The 19,534-nt window shown below is 46.7% G+C and overlaps 1 protein-coding gene across 1 annotated transcript in view; it reads right to left on the bottom strand.

Annotated features, from left to right (window-relative positions):
- Nucleotides 1–16,784: 16,784 nt before the first annotated feature.
- The window catches only part of SEL1L (SEL1L adaptor subunit of SYVN1 ubiquitin ligase), a gene marked incomplete at its 5' end in the record, with an annotated part of 28,398 nt that continues 25,648 nt past the window's right edge, over nt 16,785–19,534 (bottom strand). The window contains 2 exons of the mRNA XM_084264179.1: nt 16,785–17,628; nt 19,232–19,360. Coding sequence (XP_084120305.1) covers nt 17,425–17,628; nt 19,232–19,360 — 333 coding nt within the window. The 3' untranslated portion in view covers nt 16,785–17,424. The remainder of the gene's footprint in view (nt 17,629–19,231; nt 19,361–19,534) is intronic.

The raw sequence follows: 19,534 nt of genomic DNA, 5'->3' as shown, positions 1-19,534 counted from the left end.
CTCTCCAGCTCACCGGGCAGGTCCTCTGCTCCTGGACCAGGAGCTCCGCTGTGAATCTCAGCTCCGGAGTCCGCTGCGGACACTGGGGTGGTTCTGTGCTACCTGAGCACCTGCACAGGAGCCCGAAGCACCCCGGTCACTTCTGTCCTCTGCTTTAAGCTGAAGGCATTGTGCCCAGACACTTACTTCAGTTACCTTAATAAAGCAGGATGAATCACACCTCGTTTAGCTCCGGACGCCCAGCTGGACATCGGAGACAGTCACCCGATGCTCTGTTTATAGCCCACAGAAGGAACACAACCCCTCCAGAGGATCCTTCCTCTGATCTATTTTCAAACGAGGTGAATGATCCTCCAGAAAGGCTATGGCAACCAACCCAGGCCTGCATGTCTTGACTCATCTAAAGGAGTTTCTGGCTGTTACCAGTTGCCTTGTGTTGCACCAAGACTCTGTTTCCCCTTTCACTGATACGCTGTGGAAGTGCAGATCCTCCCTCTCCAGGGAGTCTAATTCCCCAGCCTCTGCAGCATACATCCCTCACCACACAGGGCTTCTGTGCAGGTAGCTGCTATCACTACTACATAACCTACACACACCCCCCCCCATGCTCAGGTTTTATCTTCTCACGCTGCTTTTTGGCTCCCTCCTCCATCACTTCTAGGGCTGCTATTTGTTGCTTCCAGGACCCTCCTTCCCAGGAGTTTCATTTAGTTTTGTCTTCGTGTCTGCCACAAAGCTCACAAACCACCTTTAATGTTCCAGATAAATGACTCTGTACAACAAAACAGCAGCAGGATGGCAACCCAGCCATCCCACCCTCCTTGGCAATACTGAGCTGCCTTAATCTGCAAAGACTTAACAACAGGAACCAGTTTGTTACTCAGAGTCTTACTTCTCCTTCCACATGAGTGCCCCTGAACGATACGAGGTGAAATCACCAAGCCCTGATTTGAAGAAACGGCACAATGAATGAAGACATCCCTACAGCACGAGCCCTGCCAACACACAAAAGGGAAAACCACACACCTATTTCTGGACCCATCGTTGCAGGGGACTGATAAACCTCGACACATCACTGTCCAGAAAATATCGCCAACGTTTCAGGAAATATTTGCTGTCAGAAAAGCACCTACTGGAGGACTTTTGGCATGGGTGAGGACAGCAGTTCTTTAGTTTCACGGCTCCCTTTTACCACCTGTATTTCTATAGAACTGATGTTTGAGAAGGCTACACATTTCAGCAACTTCTTAGAGAGTATTTTCCACTGATAACTAGAGAAACAAACAGTGCTTTATCTCAGGGACGTGTGCATTGACATCTTCTCATCTTGTTTAACCTTATGCCAGAATGTTTATGTTTTTCCTTGGTTTTTTTTTTTAATGTAAATATATACTGAGGATTATGTTACATTTAAAAATTGGTAACAAGTTGGTCAGGATGCTATATCCTAAGTGTATAGCAGCAGCAAGCCGTGTAAAACCTTACCAAGAGGAGCAGAAGCTGTAGGGTGAAATACTTGGCACTAAGGGCAGAACTTACACACAGGGGATTCATAATCCCTACCCAGGAAGTAATCTTACCCATACAGACACCTACAGATGGATTTGGACCCTGTTTGAGGTCCTGGCAAAACTTTCATCATCTACAACAGAGCAGAGATTTAACCCTCTAATGTTTCCAGACACACGAGCTGAGCTGCAAGGCTTCTAGTTGTCTTTCCTAAGGCTTAAATTCATCTGGTCACAATTACATCCATAGTCCTGAAGAGAAGGCATGCCCATACCCAACGCCCACAGACAGGCACCCCTTCCTTGAGGCTGAGGCTACCCACTTGTGAAGTTATTACTGCCATTACCAGAACTTGCCATTCTTTAAGAAGTCACCCAGCACTAGACCACAAAGAAAATGTATTAAGAAATCAGAGGACAATAAAAAATATAAGTGTTACTATGGATATTATTTTTTGTAATGCAAGTAATAATTCAGACAAATTGCCAAGAACTGCCTTCTGAAGGTTCTCCTCTCCTAGCTGACTGCCAAGTGAGCTTGAGTGATTGCCTTAGACACATCCAACTTCCAGATGGCCAAGCCTACATTAAGAGATTGCCACCACCACCAGAGTCCTTGTAGCTCTATTATTTCCTGATTATTTTATTTTAGCTTCCCAGCTTCCAAAGAGGAGATGAACATTGCTGCAAAGCTCCTGAGACTAAAACCTTTACTTTCATCCTGCCTTCAGGATGAACAGGGCTTTTCAACAATTGAAACGTCACTTGGTCTGTTAATTTATTGGCAAAGAGCACGACAGGTGCTTTGCACAAAGCCAGTGCAATACCTAGCTTAAAATCTGCATGAAGAAAGGGTACTACCAGGGGCAAAGCTTCAGAGCAGGAGAACCCACACGCCGTGACCCTGCAGCTGATGCCACCGTGGCAGCTGCCTCACCGACTGGAAAAGCCACCACTTCCACAAGAGGGGCAACAGAAGCCTTGCAGAGCAGAACATCTTGAGGGATTTGCTACACGTGTAGATACGGTTCCTCATCTTCGTTTGCTGATGCCAGACTTGAGATAGCTGGAAACCAAGGACTCTCCAAACACCACGTATTTTCGCCCACTCACAATATGGTTGTAACCCCCACACAGTCTGGGTTTCTCAGGCAGGGAACTGTACCAGCTGCCACTTCTTAACCAGATAGCTGGCGAGGCAGCACAAGCAAGGACTTGGGATGGGGATGCGGCTGCTATCGAGATGGAGCTACTGCTCTTCTACCTTGCGTCCCCTGGACTGTTATCTAAACCAGCCACCCAGCAGAGTTAGTGATTATGTAACAAGGGGATGCAAGGAAGACACCCACAGATAAAAACCAAGCTGTGTTGTTTAGGCCTTAATGATAATTAAGGACATTAATCATAAGAGAGTACAGCTAGTCAGAACTGAGACACAGAGCAACACGTGAGAGAAAAAGATCCATCCCTTTTCTCCAACTGGAGAGTTGATGGTTCTGTTCTTGATGGCATATTCATATTTTATTTAAAAGCTACAACTATAAAAGCACAGCCATCACTAGAGGTGCCAGCTGTACTCCTGTGCTTCAGGAAAACAGTGTGTTAGACCTGCTTGAGAGTTACTGCTACTTGCTCTGCACTCCAGGTCTCCACAGGAATATCATGAAAATCCCTTAATGTCAGTTATACAGAAAGGGACAAAGATTTTACCTGACAGAAGAACAGCATGACTGATGAAACATAACTCATATTACCTCAGGTTAAAATCAATCTAATGTGAAAGTTCCTGGAGAACCTAGCCATTTGGGAGCTAACTACTGAGGGAAGTTGGATGTGTTGCACAACCCCATGTGATGAATCTCGCCGCAGACAGGGAAACAACTCTTCCAGCTTTGTTGCAATAACACAAACCTCGTTTACTAACAGAAACCTGTTTATCTGGAAAACAGGGAGCCAAAGTCCAGAGCTCACTTGTCTGTGCAACACACAGGATGTTTCAGTCATCTTGGCAGATAGAAGAAGAAATCAGAGTCATGTGCCACCAGCAGCGAACTCCAGCGTCCTGCAGCCAGTTTATAGTTGAGATTTACTTGCCCAAAGGATGAAGTTTACAAAAGGCACGTTTCACAGAAAGCAAGACTGACTGATTCACAAGCAATGCCAACACTTGCTAGGGTTTTTACCTTGACAATAACAAACACGTTCTCAGACCCAAGCTGTGAAGTTACTCTAAGGGTAGTTTCCAGTGCAAGGTGCGACGAATCACAGAATCACAAGGTTGGAAGAGACCTTTGAAGATCATCAAGTCCAACCATTCCCATCCCAAGCTAAACCATATCCCTGAGCACCTCATCGACCCCTTTTTCTGAACACACGCAGGGAAGGTGCCTCAGCCCCTCCCTGGGCATGTGGCACAGGCAGGTGTGCGCTGTGAAGCATCACCTCATCCACTCGAGCAGCTGAGCTTTTTCTTTCCTAAACTCCTCTCTAAAAAACGAGGTGTCAAAAAGGACTAAAGTTCCAGATAAACAAACCAGAAAAGTTGATGCTAGTTACAGGCAATTAGTCCACAAAACAATCAACTCAAACCGACAGAGAGAAGCCAACTGCAGCACAGCAAAGGGGTTTAAACACAAGGACAAGGCGAGCGCGCTGGGAAGGAGCTGTCTGGCCGTACATCAACACACATAAAAGCCTCCTTGGCGTGGAAAGATGCAATTTGAGCTTTTTTTCTTAACCTATAATTTACACAGCGTGTTCAAAGACGGCGACGGAGAGATGAGCGGGGATTTCTCTTCGCCCGGCAGCCTCTTACCCGCAGGGAAACGCACCCGAGGGGCCAGCACGATGCAGCAGGCTGGGGACGGCAGAATCCCGGCCATGAGTAATGGCAGAGAAGCAGCTGAGGGGTAGGAGGATGCGAGCAGCTTCCACCCGCTGCTGTTAATGACTCATTAACCCTTCTGCGGGCGCGCAGTCAGTAACCGCGAGCGTTGGTACAGAAACACGGCGTGCGGCGCTACCGAGAGCAAGGGAGGAGAGAGAAGGCTGGGGAGGGGGGGGGGTTGCCAGGCTGCTTGTCACAAACAGCCTTCAGGGTAAACAGCGGCGGAAGGTGCAAGGAGCGAGGCGGGCGGCTGGGAGCGCGGTCCGGATGGGCAGGGCTGGGAGCGCTGCCCCGGGACCCGGCCGGACCGCCGAGGGGACGGTTCGGCTCCGCCGAGGCGCGCAGCCCAGGACATCCCCTCCGCCGAGCCGAGCCGAGCCGCAGCGAGGGCAAAGCAGCGGCCCCGAGGGGCAGGCGGCAGCCCCAGCTCGGCCAGGAGCCACCTGCCTCCGGTTCAAGTTTCCTCGGCTCCGGTTACCGCGTGTCCTCCGCCTGCCTCTGCGCTGCCCGCAACCGCGCAACACCCCCCGCCCCCTGCTCCGCAGCCGGGAAGGGCGAGCACAGGGGCTCGCAGCCTCCAGGCCCGCGCACGCAGCGGGCCCCGGCTCCCGAACCGCCCCCCGCGGTCCTACCTGCCGGCGGCGAGCCAGGCGCTCCGCAGGGCACCGGTGCCGCCTCCCGCGGCGGCGGATACGGCGCTGAGCGAGGGCGGTGGCGGCCCCCGGCCCGCCCCCCCCCACCTCGGGGCTGCCGCCATTGGGCGCTCCTCGGCGGCGCGGGGGCCGCGGCGCCGCATTGGCCGGGGGCGCCCCGCCCCGCCCGGGGCCCGGCTGGTCCGTGTGCGGGCGGGAGCTGCGGGTTCAGCATTTGGGCGGCTGTTTCCTTACTCGCGGAGCCAGCGCTGCAGCGCTCACCGTATTCCGGGGCTTTAAGGACTTGGCGGTGGCCGGTGGCGCACGCAGGTGGCCGCTGGGAAACTTCATTTTCCAGCCCCAGGGCTGCCGGGGGAGGGCAGGTTGCGGGGCAGGGATGCGGAGGCACCGCGGAGCTGGCGGGGAAGCAGAGCTCCTGCCAGCTGAGAAAGCTTCACAACCCCAGCGTTGGCATTGACTGTGGTCGTAGCGGCCTCGGTTGGCATCGGGACTGCCGGTGAAACGGGAGGAGAGCTCCGCTCCCCTCCGCGCCAGCCCAGTTTAGGAAGCGCCCCTGCGGAGACCCTGGGGACACCTCGGGAGCGCAGGGGGCCCGGGCACTGACGGCAGCGCACGTCGGGCTCGGCACAGCCGCTGCGCCGGGGTTCGCCCTGAAGCAGCTTCCAAAGGGGTCTGAAGGTTCCTGACCGCAGCCAGGGGCACCCGCCACGCCAGCAGCTCGCAGACCCCCGCGCTGCGGGTCCAGGGACCCTCCGGCCCCAAAGCGGTGAGGTGAGTGCCGACTAGAGGCACTCCGCGGCAAGCAGCGCTTCCAGACCCCCCAGCGCCAGCAGGAGATGTTGATTTTTCCCAGACGAAATCGGTGATTGAAACCCAGGTTGAGCTGTACAGACAGGTCTAGGCTGGTCGCCGTACTGAGCTACACGGGCTGGTTCTGCTCAGGTGCAGCTGGGAGCTCTGTTCCTTCTTGTGAGACAGAAGAAGTACAAATTAGTTTCCTAATTGGTCCTGTCCGTCTTCCCCATCTTTCCTAAATCCAGGACAACATCACTGATGTGCTGGTCTGGGAGGCATCCTGAGCAGAACAAGACTCCTAAGGCTGCGAATCCTTCCCTGGGTTTGATCACATCCTAAATCCATTTTCTTCTTTCCTTTTCCTTTCTTCTCTTTCTTTCTTTCTCTCTTTCTTTCTCTCTTTCTCTCTCTCTTTCTCTCTCTCTTTCTCTCTCTCTTTCTCTCTCTCTTTCTCTCTCTCTTTCTCTCTCTCTTTCTCTCTCTCTTTCTCTCTCTCTTTCTCTCTCTCTTTCTCTCTCTCTCTCTCTCTCTCTCTCTCTCTCTCTCTCTCTCTCTCTCTCTCTCTCTCTCTCTTCTCTCTCTCTTTCTCTCTCTCTTTCTCTCTCTCTTTCTCTCTCTCTTTCTCTCTCTCTTTCTCTCTCTCTTTCTCTCTCTCTTTCTCTCTCTCTTTCTCTCTCTCTTTCTCTCTCTCTCTTTCTCTCTCTCTTTCTCTCTCTCTTTCTCTCTCTCTTTCTCTCTCTCTTTCTCTCTCTCTTTCTCTCTCTCTCTCTCTCTCTCTCTCTCTTTCTTTCCTCGTTTGTGTTGTGATTAAGGGCACCAGGACCAGCCACCCCAGGGTATCACCTCCCAGCAGCCCTCTGAGGCTGTAGCCAGACAGGCTGCTGCAAACACGATGACAACCAGCCCACCAGTGGCTGCTGCGTCTGGCACGGGTAACGTCCCGCGCTGCTTCGCTTCAGCAATCGCCTTGTAACTGAGACTCAGGTATTAAGGCAACCAAAGCTGCTGCTGCTGCTGTGTTCAGCATCCTGGTAAAATATGGAACAGGATTTAGAACATTTGATTCTCTCAAACTATTTATTCCATCACCACAGCACCAGACAGCTCTGGTTAACGCTGCTGCTCTGCCTGGACTTGGAAGGAGTTTTTACTTTTACTAATGAGGTCTAGAAGGGAAGGCCTGGCAGGTAACACACCTGTCACAGGTTCTTAGGATTTCACAAGCTGTCTTAGAGTTAAAGCCACAAGAGAGCAGTTTGGGTCAGCCAGTTGGATTAGGTGGTCGCTGGAGATCCTTTCCATGGAATGTTCTGTTGCATCAGAGAATCAGAATCAAAGTTACTCCATCTGAATAATTACATATCATATTTTCTGCTTGAAAATTGCTATTCTTACAATAGAAAGAGAAGTTAGAGTGTACTTTAAACTTTCCCTGCCCACCCCAAGTGATGAGAAATGACACACACCCCCCCCCCCCCCCAACACACAGAACCACACCCCAGGGCCGTTTGACTACTACAAAGAGTTTGGGTTTGAAGAACCAAGATTAAGTGCTTCTATTTACCAGAATATGCAACATTATGTTATACAAACCATAAAAACACAGCATTCTCTTGGCTGGTGTTCTGACCTAAGTTGAAAATGTATTTATGATGAGACACTACAGAGTTAGAGCATGAGAGATCCTAACTATAAACACACATACTGAATAACTGGAGGCTAGAATTATCCCAATTCCAATTAATTTTGAATATATGTGTCACCTGACATTTTGTTATTTCAACCTGACAGGTAATTATGGGTTTTAAGGTTAATATTTCATTATAAAGATATTAATAATTCATTACATCTTGAGAAACACTTAATGATGCTATTTCGTTCCAATAGAAACCTGCAACGATTCTCATACAAGCTTTGTTAACTGATCAATAATTCAGTTAAATCTGCAGCAGAATTAATCTGCAGAAGAATTAAAGACACTGCATTGTATAAAAGGAGGTGAGGAAGTATGACTTAACCCTTGGGGGTATCCCAACAGAGGCCCAGCTGAGAAGTGTACAGAAGAACTTCCAGAAGTTCTTTTCCCCACCTGGATCTGCTTCCACAGTTAATTCAGTCTGTACTCCAGGTGCTTCTTTGTACTTCATCACGAGGTACAGCCTTGCTCCTGTGTACTCCTCCTTTGACACTGACATGACTTGGCACTAAGAGAACATCCTAGAACATCCTGAGTTGGAAGGGATCCATAAGGAACATCAAGTCCAACTCCTGGCTCCACTCAGGGCCAGCAAGGTCAGAGCATCATCCAGACACTGCTTGAACTCAGCCAAGCTCAGTGCTGTGACCCCTTCCCTGGGGAGCCTGTGCCAGTGCCCGACCACCCTCTCAGTGAAGAGCCTCTTCCTAATATCCAGCCTAAACCTGTCACAGCTCAAGCTGCAAGACTGCCTGCTTGGCCCCCTCACCTTTGCTGCAGCCTGGAACATCGTGCGATCACACAGAGCTCCCCTGGAGCCTCTCTCAGTCATGGCAAGATGAGTTTGAAACCAGCACTCAGAAGCATCAGGCACTTCATGTGAGCAGCAGGGGGAGAGTTCAAAGCTCACCAGACACAGTCATCTGCATCATTTGAAATTTCCTTTTCTGTAGCTGCAGGAGAGTCTTTATTATTTGGCACCTCGAGATCCCAAGGAGACAGTGGAAATGAATATTTAATTTGTTGTGCTCAGGTAAGGAATAGCATTTTAAATTGAGAGAGCCTACCTTTTTGTTCTAGCACCAGTACCAAAGACGACTAATGAGACACTAGATTTGAAATGTTGAAAAGGGGAGTTATTTTTCTGTTAATTTTTCAGTATTTATCACAGAGTTTTCCAGTTTCTAGCCAAATGATTATTTGCAAACTGCATCCTCTAAATATGAGAGCTGCTTTCTGATGCTGAACTAGCATCTCCAGAAGCATTTAAACTCAGTTCCTATCAATCTGACTTCTGGAGCTGAACTGAGACTGACAAATACAGTGAAGAGCAAACTGCTGGGGATTTGTAAAATCAAATGTAACAATTAGGCCCCAAGACAAAACCAGTAACAGAAAGAACTTTTACACATGCAAAAGAGTAAATTTAAATGTTAAATGTAACTTTTTCTGCACCTCTGTGGAGCTTTTCACTGGACATGCACCATACCAGAGCAGGTAAACATAGTTAACATACAGCATTTGCTAACACGTTTGTTAGTTGAGAAGTAATATGTTAATGAAGAAATCCTTATTTACTCTGCTTGGAGAAGTTCCTACCTACTTGAACCCTTTGCCTTCCACAGAGTAAAAGATCAGAGTCCTAGTAGGAAACTCAGTGAGCTGTTTGTTTAGCAGGGGAGCAGGAAAAGCCAACACAGCTGCCTGCAGTGAGATCACCACGTTTATCTCACCGGCTCTGAATTCTCTTACCATAGTCACCTCCCTTCTGTGCAATGCTTCCCAGATTCCCACAAACAAGCCAGACTCTCAGCTATTTGTAAAAGACAGGAAAACCTCTAGAGTTAGTGCTGCTACAGAGGAACACGTAGCACGTCACTCTGGGTTCTGCAGTGTGCACACACTGCTGTGGCTGCTCCTCCACACGGACTGTCCCATCCTGCAGCCAAACAACGTGTCAACCAGAGATCACAGACTCATAGGGGTTGGAAGGGACCTCAAGAGATCATCGGGTCCAACCCAAGATGGAACTAAACATGACCTGAAAAGACTTGACTCAAGTCCCCTTGATCTCACGTTCAGTAACAAAGATAATCAGCTGCTGGAAACCTCAGCAAGCCTTTAGCCCTTGAAGGCAAAGCTGGATGATTCTCAATGAAGGCATCCTTTGCATAATCCAAAGTTGTAAGCTCTAAATTGCAACATGCCACATATTTCTCTGACAGTTTTAACATCAGCTGTAATGATGAATTTAAAGTCTATTAAGTATATCATAGAATCCCAGACTGGTCTGGGTTGGAAGGGACCTCAAGGGTCACAGAGCTCCAACGCCCTGCCACAGGCAGGGACACCAACCTCCAGCCTGGAGCTACACAAGGCTGCCCAGGGCCCCAGCCAACCTGGCCTTGAATATTTGGTTTTCTTTTCTGTCCACGTATCCATTTTTAGTAGTAGTGGTGTAAGCAAGGTTTGCCTTTAAAATTGTGGGAGAATCCATCTGGAGAAACTTTCCAAACCTTTCCAAATAGAAAAATATTATTTAAAGGGACCTAAAATGCTATTTAATTAATGGAATTTTACTATACAGCAAAGCCAGAGCCTAACAAATCTAAAAGTCAGATTGGGCAGAAAAATGCTGTAAAATACTGCAAAACACAGATTTTGAGTTGTTTGGGCAGCTCAAATGTTTAACTAGATGGTATCAGTGAAAAAGTGATTTTGGAAGAAACCTCCATCACCTGTTGCTAAATATTTTCACTTGCTTTAGTAAGAAAGAATCTGTACTCTAAGAAAATCTGGATTTAACTTTGCAAAAGCAGCCACTGCTGTGGAAGCTGTGCCCAACTGATCCACTTTTTATCTGCACATAATATTCCAAAAGATCTTACAAGACAGACAACCATAACAGCAAGTCGGTGGCTACACATGGTAAAAATGCTTCAGCACTCCAGGGAAGGTAATTCTTTACTGGGTCTTTCCAGGAGCTAGTGAGTTTCAATTTTGGACTTTCGCTCTACAAATGAGAGACAAATACAAATACTGAATTGATTCATTTTAAAGATTAAGTTCCTGAAGCTGCTGTAACCAAACTCTCTTTTATGTCTCAGTGTGTGTGTTTATATATATGTATTTATACACAAGCACGTGTGCATACACACATACCCTTCCATAATATGACAGGGACTGAAAGTGTGGAAGTTACTGATTTCACAGAATCACAGGGTTGGAAAAGACCTTTGAAGATCCTCCAGTCCAACCATTCCCATCCTAAGCTAAACCGTATCCCTGAGTACCTCATCTACCCTTTTTCTAAACACACCCAGGGAAGGTGACTCAGCCCCTCCCTGGGCAGCCTGTTCCAGCCCTGACAACTCTTTCAGGGAAGAATTTTGTTCTAATGTCCAATCTGCCCCTGTCCTGGGGCAGCTTCATGCCATTGCCCCTTGTCCCATCTCCTGTCCCCTGGCTGAAGAGACCATCGTCCACCTCTGTACAACCTCCCTTCAGGCAGTTGTAGGTGGTGATAAGGTCTCCCCTCAGCCTCCTCTTCTCCAGGCTGAACACCCCCAGCTCCCTCAGCTGCACCTCCTGAGGTTTGCCTCAACCAGCCTGGTTGTCCTTTTTCCTGATCTTTGAGGCTCAGACTATTTTTTAACACTCTTTAATATCTGATGCCCTCTTGTGGCTGCAAACCCTTGTTTGCAGCAGAATCAATTAACGAGCAGCAATTAAAAAAGCCCCCAGACTCACAGAATGGTTGGGGCTAGAAGGGAGCTTAAAGACCCTCAAGCTCCAACGCCCTGCCCCGGGCAGGGACACCTCTCACCAGACCAGGCTGCTCAAGGCCCAAACACTCTTGTGTGTGTGTGGGAAAAGACTCAGAGCTGGTTGTAGCAGGAATCTTGAAAAGGGAGAGAAACTTCCAAGTGCCATCAATGAGGAAGCAGCCGGTGCCTGCACAGGTCCTGCCTTCAGCGCTGCCCCAGAGCATCCTCACGTCACAGTATTATTCTTGCAGAGAAAAGGAGCCCCAACTGTAAATAGCAGGTGGGAACTGGAAGATGTGATTTCCCAGTACAGTTTGTGCCTGTGTTTAGGAGGAAGAATATGAAAGACAAAAGAAACATGGGAAAAAATAGAAGGGAAGAGATGGTGAAAATGCCTGACAGCAGAAGTAGAGGAGATGTAAATTCAAGTGTTTTGTGACACAAGAAAGTGAGATTCTTCAAATTTATTTTAAAAAAATGTGGAATTGCAGCCTGTGTTGTGGGGAAAACCCAGAAAGTTGGGTAGCAAAGAAATAGGAACCTCTCCCTGAGGTGTAGAGCTGTCTGAAATGCTGCTGCACTCAGAAAAGTTACTGTGATAATCACAGGATCACAGGGGTTGGAAGGGACCTGGAGAGCTCATGGGGTCCAACCCCCCTGCCAAAGCAGCTCCCCAGCTCATACTGCACAGGTTGGTGTCCAGACAGGGCTGGGGTATCTCCAGCAATACCTTGCAGGCTAAAACAGGATTCAGTGATGGTGCTGGGGCAGTTAAGCCACATTTACCTCTTGCTACCCAAAATGCCCTCCCTCAGCTCAGCTTTGGAACAGGTCATTTACAGTCCTCTTTTTTATTTTGTTTTGGCAACAAGTAGGCTACAGTGAGATTTTCCCTCAGAAATTCTTACCAGGAATTAAAGCCAGGATTCAGAGATGCCACTAAGCTCCTGTTCAGTGAGAGGAAGAGCATTTTGGCATGATCCTAATACTGCATTCTGATGAAACAGGTGCTGCAGGTTTACAAACTGCACTTTGTATTGATATTTTTGTTTTTAAATGCTGTGTTTTAGTCTTAGACTGAGGGGAATAAACCAACAAAGAACCCCAAAACAAACAAAACCAACCAAGCTTGAAACCCAACCCAAATATATTAGTTTCTGATGAACAGTATTCAGTGGCTCTTTCAGTAGAAAACAAAGGCAGCCTGTGGTGCTGGAACAGGCTGCCCAGAGAGGGGGTGGGTGCCCTGTCCCTGGGAGTGTTCCAGGCCAGGTTGGATGGGGCCCTGGGCAGCCTTGTGTAGCTCCAGGCCTGGAGGTTGGTGTCCCTGCCTGTGGCAGGGGGGTTGGAGCTCTGGGACCCTTGGGGTCCCTCCCAACCCAGACCAGTCTGTGATTCTACGAAAACAAAATCACAATAAACTCAAACAAAACAAAACAACCTCACCCCCCACCCCACCCTTTGAGCCTGGTACTCTATTCCCACCACAAGAAACAACTCCCTGTTGACTACAGCTGCCAGTAAAATAGTGTGTCTACACTTCTCCTCTCACCTTCTCGAGCCCATCAGCAGTCACACCTCAAGCCACAGGCCCTTTTGGAAGGTGAGGGATGACCTCTCTAAGCTTGAGATACACTCAAACTGGTTTTGCTCCCAGCAGTTCCATTTCCTACCTGCAACAAGTGCTGTTGGCAGCAGCAGCCAGCATGGGAAGCGTCCAAATACTTCAGGACAGGATGGGACTGATGTCTGGCAGCTCACCGACACGGCTTTCCATCGCTGTTAGCATCACTCCCTCACTCTCCTTACTTTCCTTCTCCCTAATGCTCTCCTTCCAGGTTTGTAAGCACACTGGAAAGCAAACCAGCACAGCACATTGCAGGAGGGATGGCTCCCTCTCAGCAGGTGGGATGAGGGGGTTGGAAGAGGCCTGGACAGCAAGCACATTTTTCAGCCTGGGGTAGTCCCTCCCCCTCGCTCTGCTCCTGGTCACTGTATCACCCCTGTGTCAGCACTGACAGTGCCATGGTAACCCTACAGCTGCTGGTCAGTGTCCTTAAATCACAGAGCAGGTCTGTGTGTGCCACACACGCTGCAAGTGCTGCACACACCAGAGTCAGGGGCACACACATACAGAGGGCACAGCTACCCACACAGGGCTGACTCTCCTCACCCCCTTTCTACACCCCTCCTAAGTTAAGACATTCATTGTTTTTGAAGAGGCACAGAAGTGAGAAGTGTGAGTATCCTTCCAGGAAGGCACACATCTAGCAGCAGCATGTAGCCATGGACACAGCTAGCAGCTGACACCCTGTGTCATCACAACCACTGTGAACACTGAGGGTAACCACAGAGGTGGCATCTTTATTTCACAAGATTAAAGATACAGTACAAAATGAATCTGTACATCTTTCTATTAACAGAATGTTTACACAATTATATTACATTTGACCAGCCTTTATACTGATTTTAAATACAAAATAAATTTACAAAAAACTCCTACAAGACCCTTTAAAGAACTGCAGCTGATAAAAACAAAGGGTTCCCCCCCAATAGTCCCCATCTGCCATATGCATTCGCAGTAGTTCAGATCAAACTAAGTCTTTTTAGTTTAATAGTCCTCAAAAGAAAAATAGAATTTCAGTTCACTGTTGCCTCTCTAGAAAGGAAGTAACTTGCAAAGGTGAGTGTAATCCCCCTTTTATAGGCCAAAGCTAGCATATAAGAGGTGGAATCTAGATAATGCATAGTCTTAAAAGTCCTTTCACAATCCATGTTTTAATGTTCTTCTCCAAAATAAGTAACATTTGACAGTTGTTTTTTAACTTAACAAGAGCAGCTGACTTACAGAAGTTAACTAAAAAGTAAGACTGGCTCACAGAAGTCTCATTGGGATGTTTGTATCAAAGGCCTTATCTTCTACTATATTGTCCAACGATAGACAATGTGAGGGAAGGAAAATTACTTCAACAGACAACTCTGGGCCAAGTTCCACCAGTGATGAACTAGAATCCTGTTTTCTCAACAGCTAGTAAGTTTGATTAATTATTTGAGGTGCAGAACAATGTTTTCCCCTCAACTCCTTCCACAGTTCTCTTGCATATAAAAACTCCCACCAACAACAGTTACTGCTCTGTAATTCCATTCTCTGTGCAGGGAAAGGAGAGCATCTGCCCAGGGAGGTCAAATAGGCAGGCTCTGGTCTACTGCACTGCAGATGAAGAATTATTTCCACTCAAAGCATGCTGAACAAACCCAGAAAGGCTTCTATTAAGTTTTCCTTCTAAAATACTCCTGCATATAAACTCTAAGACAATCTTTGTGCTACCAAAAGGGAACAGTACTTCACTGCAATAAGCTGAGCAAGCCAGCTCCTTTAGGGAAAAAAAAGCTGGTTGATAAACTGAGTGCACAACAAGAAACATATTGCTAGTAAGAGTTAAACCTACTCCCCTCAAGATCCAAGTTTCAGAACAGAGTAGCAAGGGATTGTCAGAAAAACTGAAGAGTCATGTTGTAGACAACTGATTTAGAAAACTGAAGTCATTTCTTTAATCCCTGAGTTAAGTTGTCATTACTTATTGTAAGTACATTTTCACTACTACCACTTCACTCAAATGAATGTCATCTGAAAAAGTTAGTGGCAGCAATTTGGTGGAAGGGAAGAAAGCAGGAGAAAGACTTCCTTATTGCTTCTTCAGAAAGCAGTTCTTTAAAGCCAAGTAACTTGCTGATCTTCAATCATTTCCTTCTGCTGATTTCTTGGATATAGAAACGTATCAGGTTCAAGTGAAAGTCAGCTTTAAGACTGTCACATAGCAGCAAGAAGAGATTCTCATGCAAACAGGATAGAGCTTCTAGAATTTAGTTCTAGTTGATCAAACAAACAAAATGTAATAATGCAGTAAGGAAACTGTTACACATCCTGAGAGACCAGGACCAATGACCCACTGGTGTTTAACTGAAAAAACCCCATTTGCCATACCATCTTTAATGTATTCATGCCAAGCTATGAAGAGCTATTAAGTGACAGAGGCAAAAATACTTCAGAGGGAGTCTTCAGAAGTCAGAGTTATCTTGGAAATGCAGCTGGGGAGTGCTGTACATTTCAGACACTGTATTTAAGTCCAATACTGATCCATCTGCTAACGATGATTGAGACTGAACAAGACATTCCTCTATCACAGGCTGCCACCCTCCAAACTAAAAGGAAAGATTTGTCTTCACATAACCAGCATCAGCATTTTGAAGTACTGAGAACTGCTACCTGTATTTTAACACTAGTCATTCATGACATTTCAGTTTACAAAAGGGTGGATCGCTTATCTTCCCTCCCAAACTACAGATCTATTGTGCAGTGGTCTCCTTACAAGTGTTCTGAGTATGAAGGCATACCAAAACGTCACATCTAAATGAAGCACATGGATATGCTGCTGCCAATCCACTGGAATAATATTTGCACAAAAGGAAGCCCTGAACCCTTTAAAACACAACAGCTTTTGTCAGAAAGCAGCTAAAGCCTCTTCATTTGCATTTCGTTCAGCTTTAAAACAGTATATTCAGAGGATTTAATGCTAGTACAGAAGCAAGTATTTAACTGCCACTGGCAAATAGGAACAGAAACTGCTGCATTTCTTGACTTTAAGCTACTCCCTCCCTCCCCCCACTGCTTCACACTCTCAACCCCTGAAATTACAGTTCAATGAAAATCATCATTAAGTGAAGATTCTTCTTGCAGTCTAAAAACATCAGTCCACAGGTTGTCTTCTTTACACTCATGACAAGGCCTTTGCACTGACCTGGTGGTATGGAGAAGCCATAAACCATCAGTCTTCCTTCTCTTTGGATTTCCTTGTTCCAAGGCATCCTCAAGGTGGGCACAGCCAGAGGCATTGTTTTGACTGTCTCGTGTACGCCAGGCAGAAGAGATGCGGGTGGCAATCCAAGCACTGCTGTGATCTAACAGGCAGCTTCCATCAGCCTGCCCAGCTCTAGAGCAGCATTGCTGGCACACAGGCCCACACCCTTGTGCAGGGTGTGTGCACCTCTGAGGGCCTTTCCTGCAGATGCACTGAGCAATGCAGGCGTGAGACACCGCACACGCCTCCTGCCGCAGTGCCGATCACTGCGAGACCAGCACTGCTGAGGGTTACACACAGAACTTCCACCCCTAAAACCAACAGAGCGAGCAGTAAGATAGCTCACCAAGATCCCTGGCTCTGCCCTTTCTTCACTGTCCACAGTAATACTGGTGCTTTCTGCAATCTAGCCTCTGCCTCCTTGCAAAAGCAGGTTTAAGTGACTCAGGGACACTACCGGTTTGTTCTGCTGCCATGAAGCTTTGCAGAGGACACAGGCTCCACAACAGCTTGAGCAGGACACTGGGTACTGTATGGGTAGTTTCCAACTGATGAGCTTTACAGACCCAATCTGCCTCCTGGGCTACGTGTCTGCTGAGAACTGTCTAGTCTAAGGGGAATAGAAGAAAATACTCAAAGCAGAAAAGTGGCATGTTTGCTGGCTTAGTTTGAAGGAGCTTGTAACTAATCCGTGTTAAACCATCCAAGACAGCATAAAAGACCAAAATGTAAGAAGCACTAAGAAATAACAAAATAAGGATTGTAGAAATACTTGGGATGCAGATCAGAATATAAGTTCATACAGCTCTAGTCTTGTTAGAGTTTCGGTATCATTCAGTTTTAGACTTAAATTTGCCATAAAATTATTACTTTTATAGAGGGCAACTGCTATCAAGCAGGGAAACACCTTCCAATCCTAGCCTTCTGCTCTCTCTAGGAGATGGAAAGGACTCTGAATAAAGAGGAACCAGATACAGCAGGCAACATTTTTGTAGTAGCACTCTCGTGTTTCCATGAAAAAAAAGCCATAGTGTTATTCCATTGGCACTGAAATAACATTCAAATCAGTTTTGAAAGAATCCTCTTTTCCCTGAAAAAGGCATCATTCTAAGCAGCTTTCAGACTTTCTTTTTTTCTTTTTATTTTTTAAACATCTTTACGCCTCTTTTTGGGGAGGGACCAGTTGATCCACAGTCCTAAATCACAATGGAAATGGTTCCTTTTGGAAAAATCCAGTTCTTTGAGTGAGGCTCCTGTTGCTATTGTGGTGGTTGATGCTCTGGTGGTGGTTCCTGTTGAGGCACAGCTGGCCGCAGTCCTGCTGGTCTGGGGATGGCCTGGTGCTGCCTTTGTCTGTAGGCTATAATTGTTCCCAGAAGCAAGGCGATGATGGTCATAAGGTAAAGGTCCCATTCAGGCCCCAGCAGCTGGTCCATGTCAATATGTGAGAATAGCTCCCTCATCTAAGAAACAGAAAGGCCACATCATCATGTCAAAGAGCAAGAATGGGAAGTTACTTTCGTTTTAGATTTGACTTGGTAACATTTTATCTGCACCAGTCTCAGTTCTAAACCTCCAGTAGCTCTATTCCTCTCTGAAAAAACCCTATTACATCAGTGACATTTTTAATTTCCAGGAAAACTAAATGCCAACAGGACTGCAAGCCATGTTCCACAGGATGGGTTATTCTATTCTCCATTCTAGAGATGAAGGTTCTTGGTATGTAGCTTTGTAGCTTTCACTGACAAAGCACTGCAGTACACCATTTAAATCAGACCCCAGTGTGCAACTACAATATGTGTCTGAAAGAGGAGCAAGTACCACCTACACAGAGGCAGTAAGCTCATCAGTCCAACCAAAGTGGAAGGTTTCAACAGACCTGCATGAATGGCAGAACATGAAGTCCCAGGGTACCTCTATGTGGTACAAAGCTGAGATTTGCAGGTGAAGTACAGGGAAGTTAAAGGGACTTACTAACAGTTCTGAGTGAACTGGCCTTTTATCAGGCTTCTATCAGCAAAAGCATTAGCCAAAACACACTTTATGCTTCTCCATTGTACATGATGGCACTAGAGTCATAGTCAATTTAAAACCTGGAGCATCTGTGTTCTGCATACCAGCTTTGGTGAGGTATGCACTCAATTTGTTTTGAGTCTTTTGACCATCCCCTCCTCAAAGTCCTCTGTCTCCAGACTATTGAACTTTGTCAAACTTCACTGGATCCCCTGAACTTGCCTTTGCTTTAAGTGGTAATAACTTCCATATCATCTGAATTTATTAAGCAATCCAAAAGGCAGTAAGGTGTCAGAATACTGAGAAATACTTCAGGCACTACACAGTGAGCTGGTTTTGGCTGGGATACATTTACTTTTCTTCACAGTAGCTAGTACTGGGCTGTGTTTGGGATTTATGCTGAAAGCTGTTGATAACATGGGGATGTATTCATTACTGCTGAGCAGTGCTTACAGAGCCAAGGGCTTTTCTGCTTCTCACACCACCCCACCAGTGAGCAAGGGGCTGTGTAGTGCTTAGTTGCTGGCTGGGGTTAAATCATGACAATGGAAAAACTTCAGCTGAATTCCAGGCAAGTATTTTTTATCTGTTGAGCAATGGCACTGAAACTCTGCACAACAGCTAAACTAACAGAAATGCCAAGTGTCTCCCCCACAGTCCCCCCAAACAAACACAACTCAAGTAGGACTCATATCTGAATATAAAATGACAATTAGGTCTACAAAAAAGTATTAATTTTCCTGAACAGTGATTATGTCACTGTAATCATCTTTGATAGCAGATGGTCATGGACAAGAACAGCCAAACAAGTTAAGGAAGTTCTCTTCAAGGGAAGAGCAGCACAGAAGAGCACTGTCTGCACCTTTCAGTTTCACACCACTGCACAACTAAGAAAGAGGAATCACAGCTTCAGTAACTTTCCCAACATGCAGCAACACAAACCTTTTCAGAAAGCTCAATGAAGACTTCTATTTAAGTAAGGTTACAACTCAAGCTTCTTTTTAACATGGAAGACAGAGTCGTTGTCTCTCCCTTAGAGTCTGCATTACTTACATTGATTTCTCGTAGGTACTGCAAGGAGTAGATGACTCCGAGCTTGCAAAGCGCCAGGAAGACTGGGACCTGAGCATCTGGGCTTGCTTCAGCTGCCATGTCATAGAATCGTTTTGCAAGATGGATATCCTGAGGTTAAGGAAACACAAAGCTCAGTTTTGAAGAACTAGAAAAACTAACTGGAAAAGGCAGAGGCTTCTATAAGCTGTTGTTGTGCACTGGCACCTGAACACAAGGATTTTGGTTAAGTGAAATGAAAAGGATTCAGTAAAACTGCCCCCTTTTTACTGAGGGATGTTCACC

The sequence above is a fragment of the Gallinula chloropus genome, assembly GCF_964237585.1.
Source record: "Gallinula chloropus genome assembly, chromosome: 4".
In the NCBI taxonomy this organism is placed as follows: Eukaryota; Metazoa; Chordata; class Aves; order Gruiformes; family Rallidae; genus Gallinula; species Gallinula chloropus.
The sequence above is the reverse complement of the archived record's forward strand: the minus strand, read 5'-3'. Positions and strand labels throughout refer to the sequence as shown.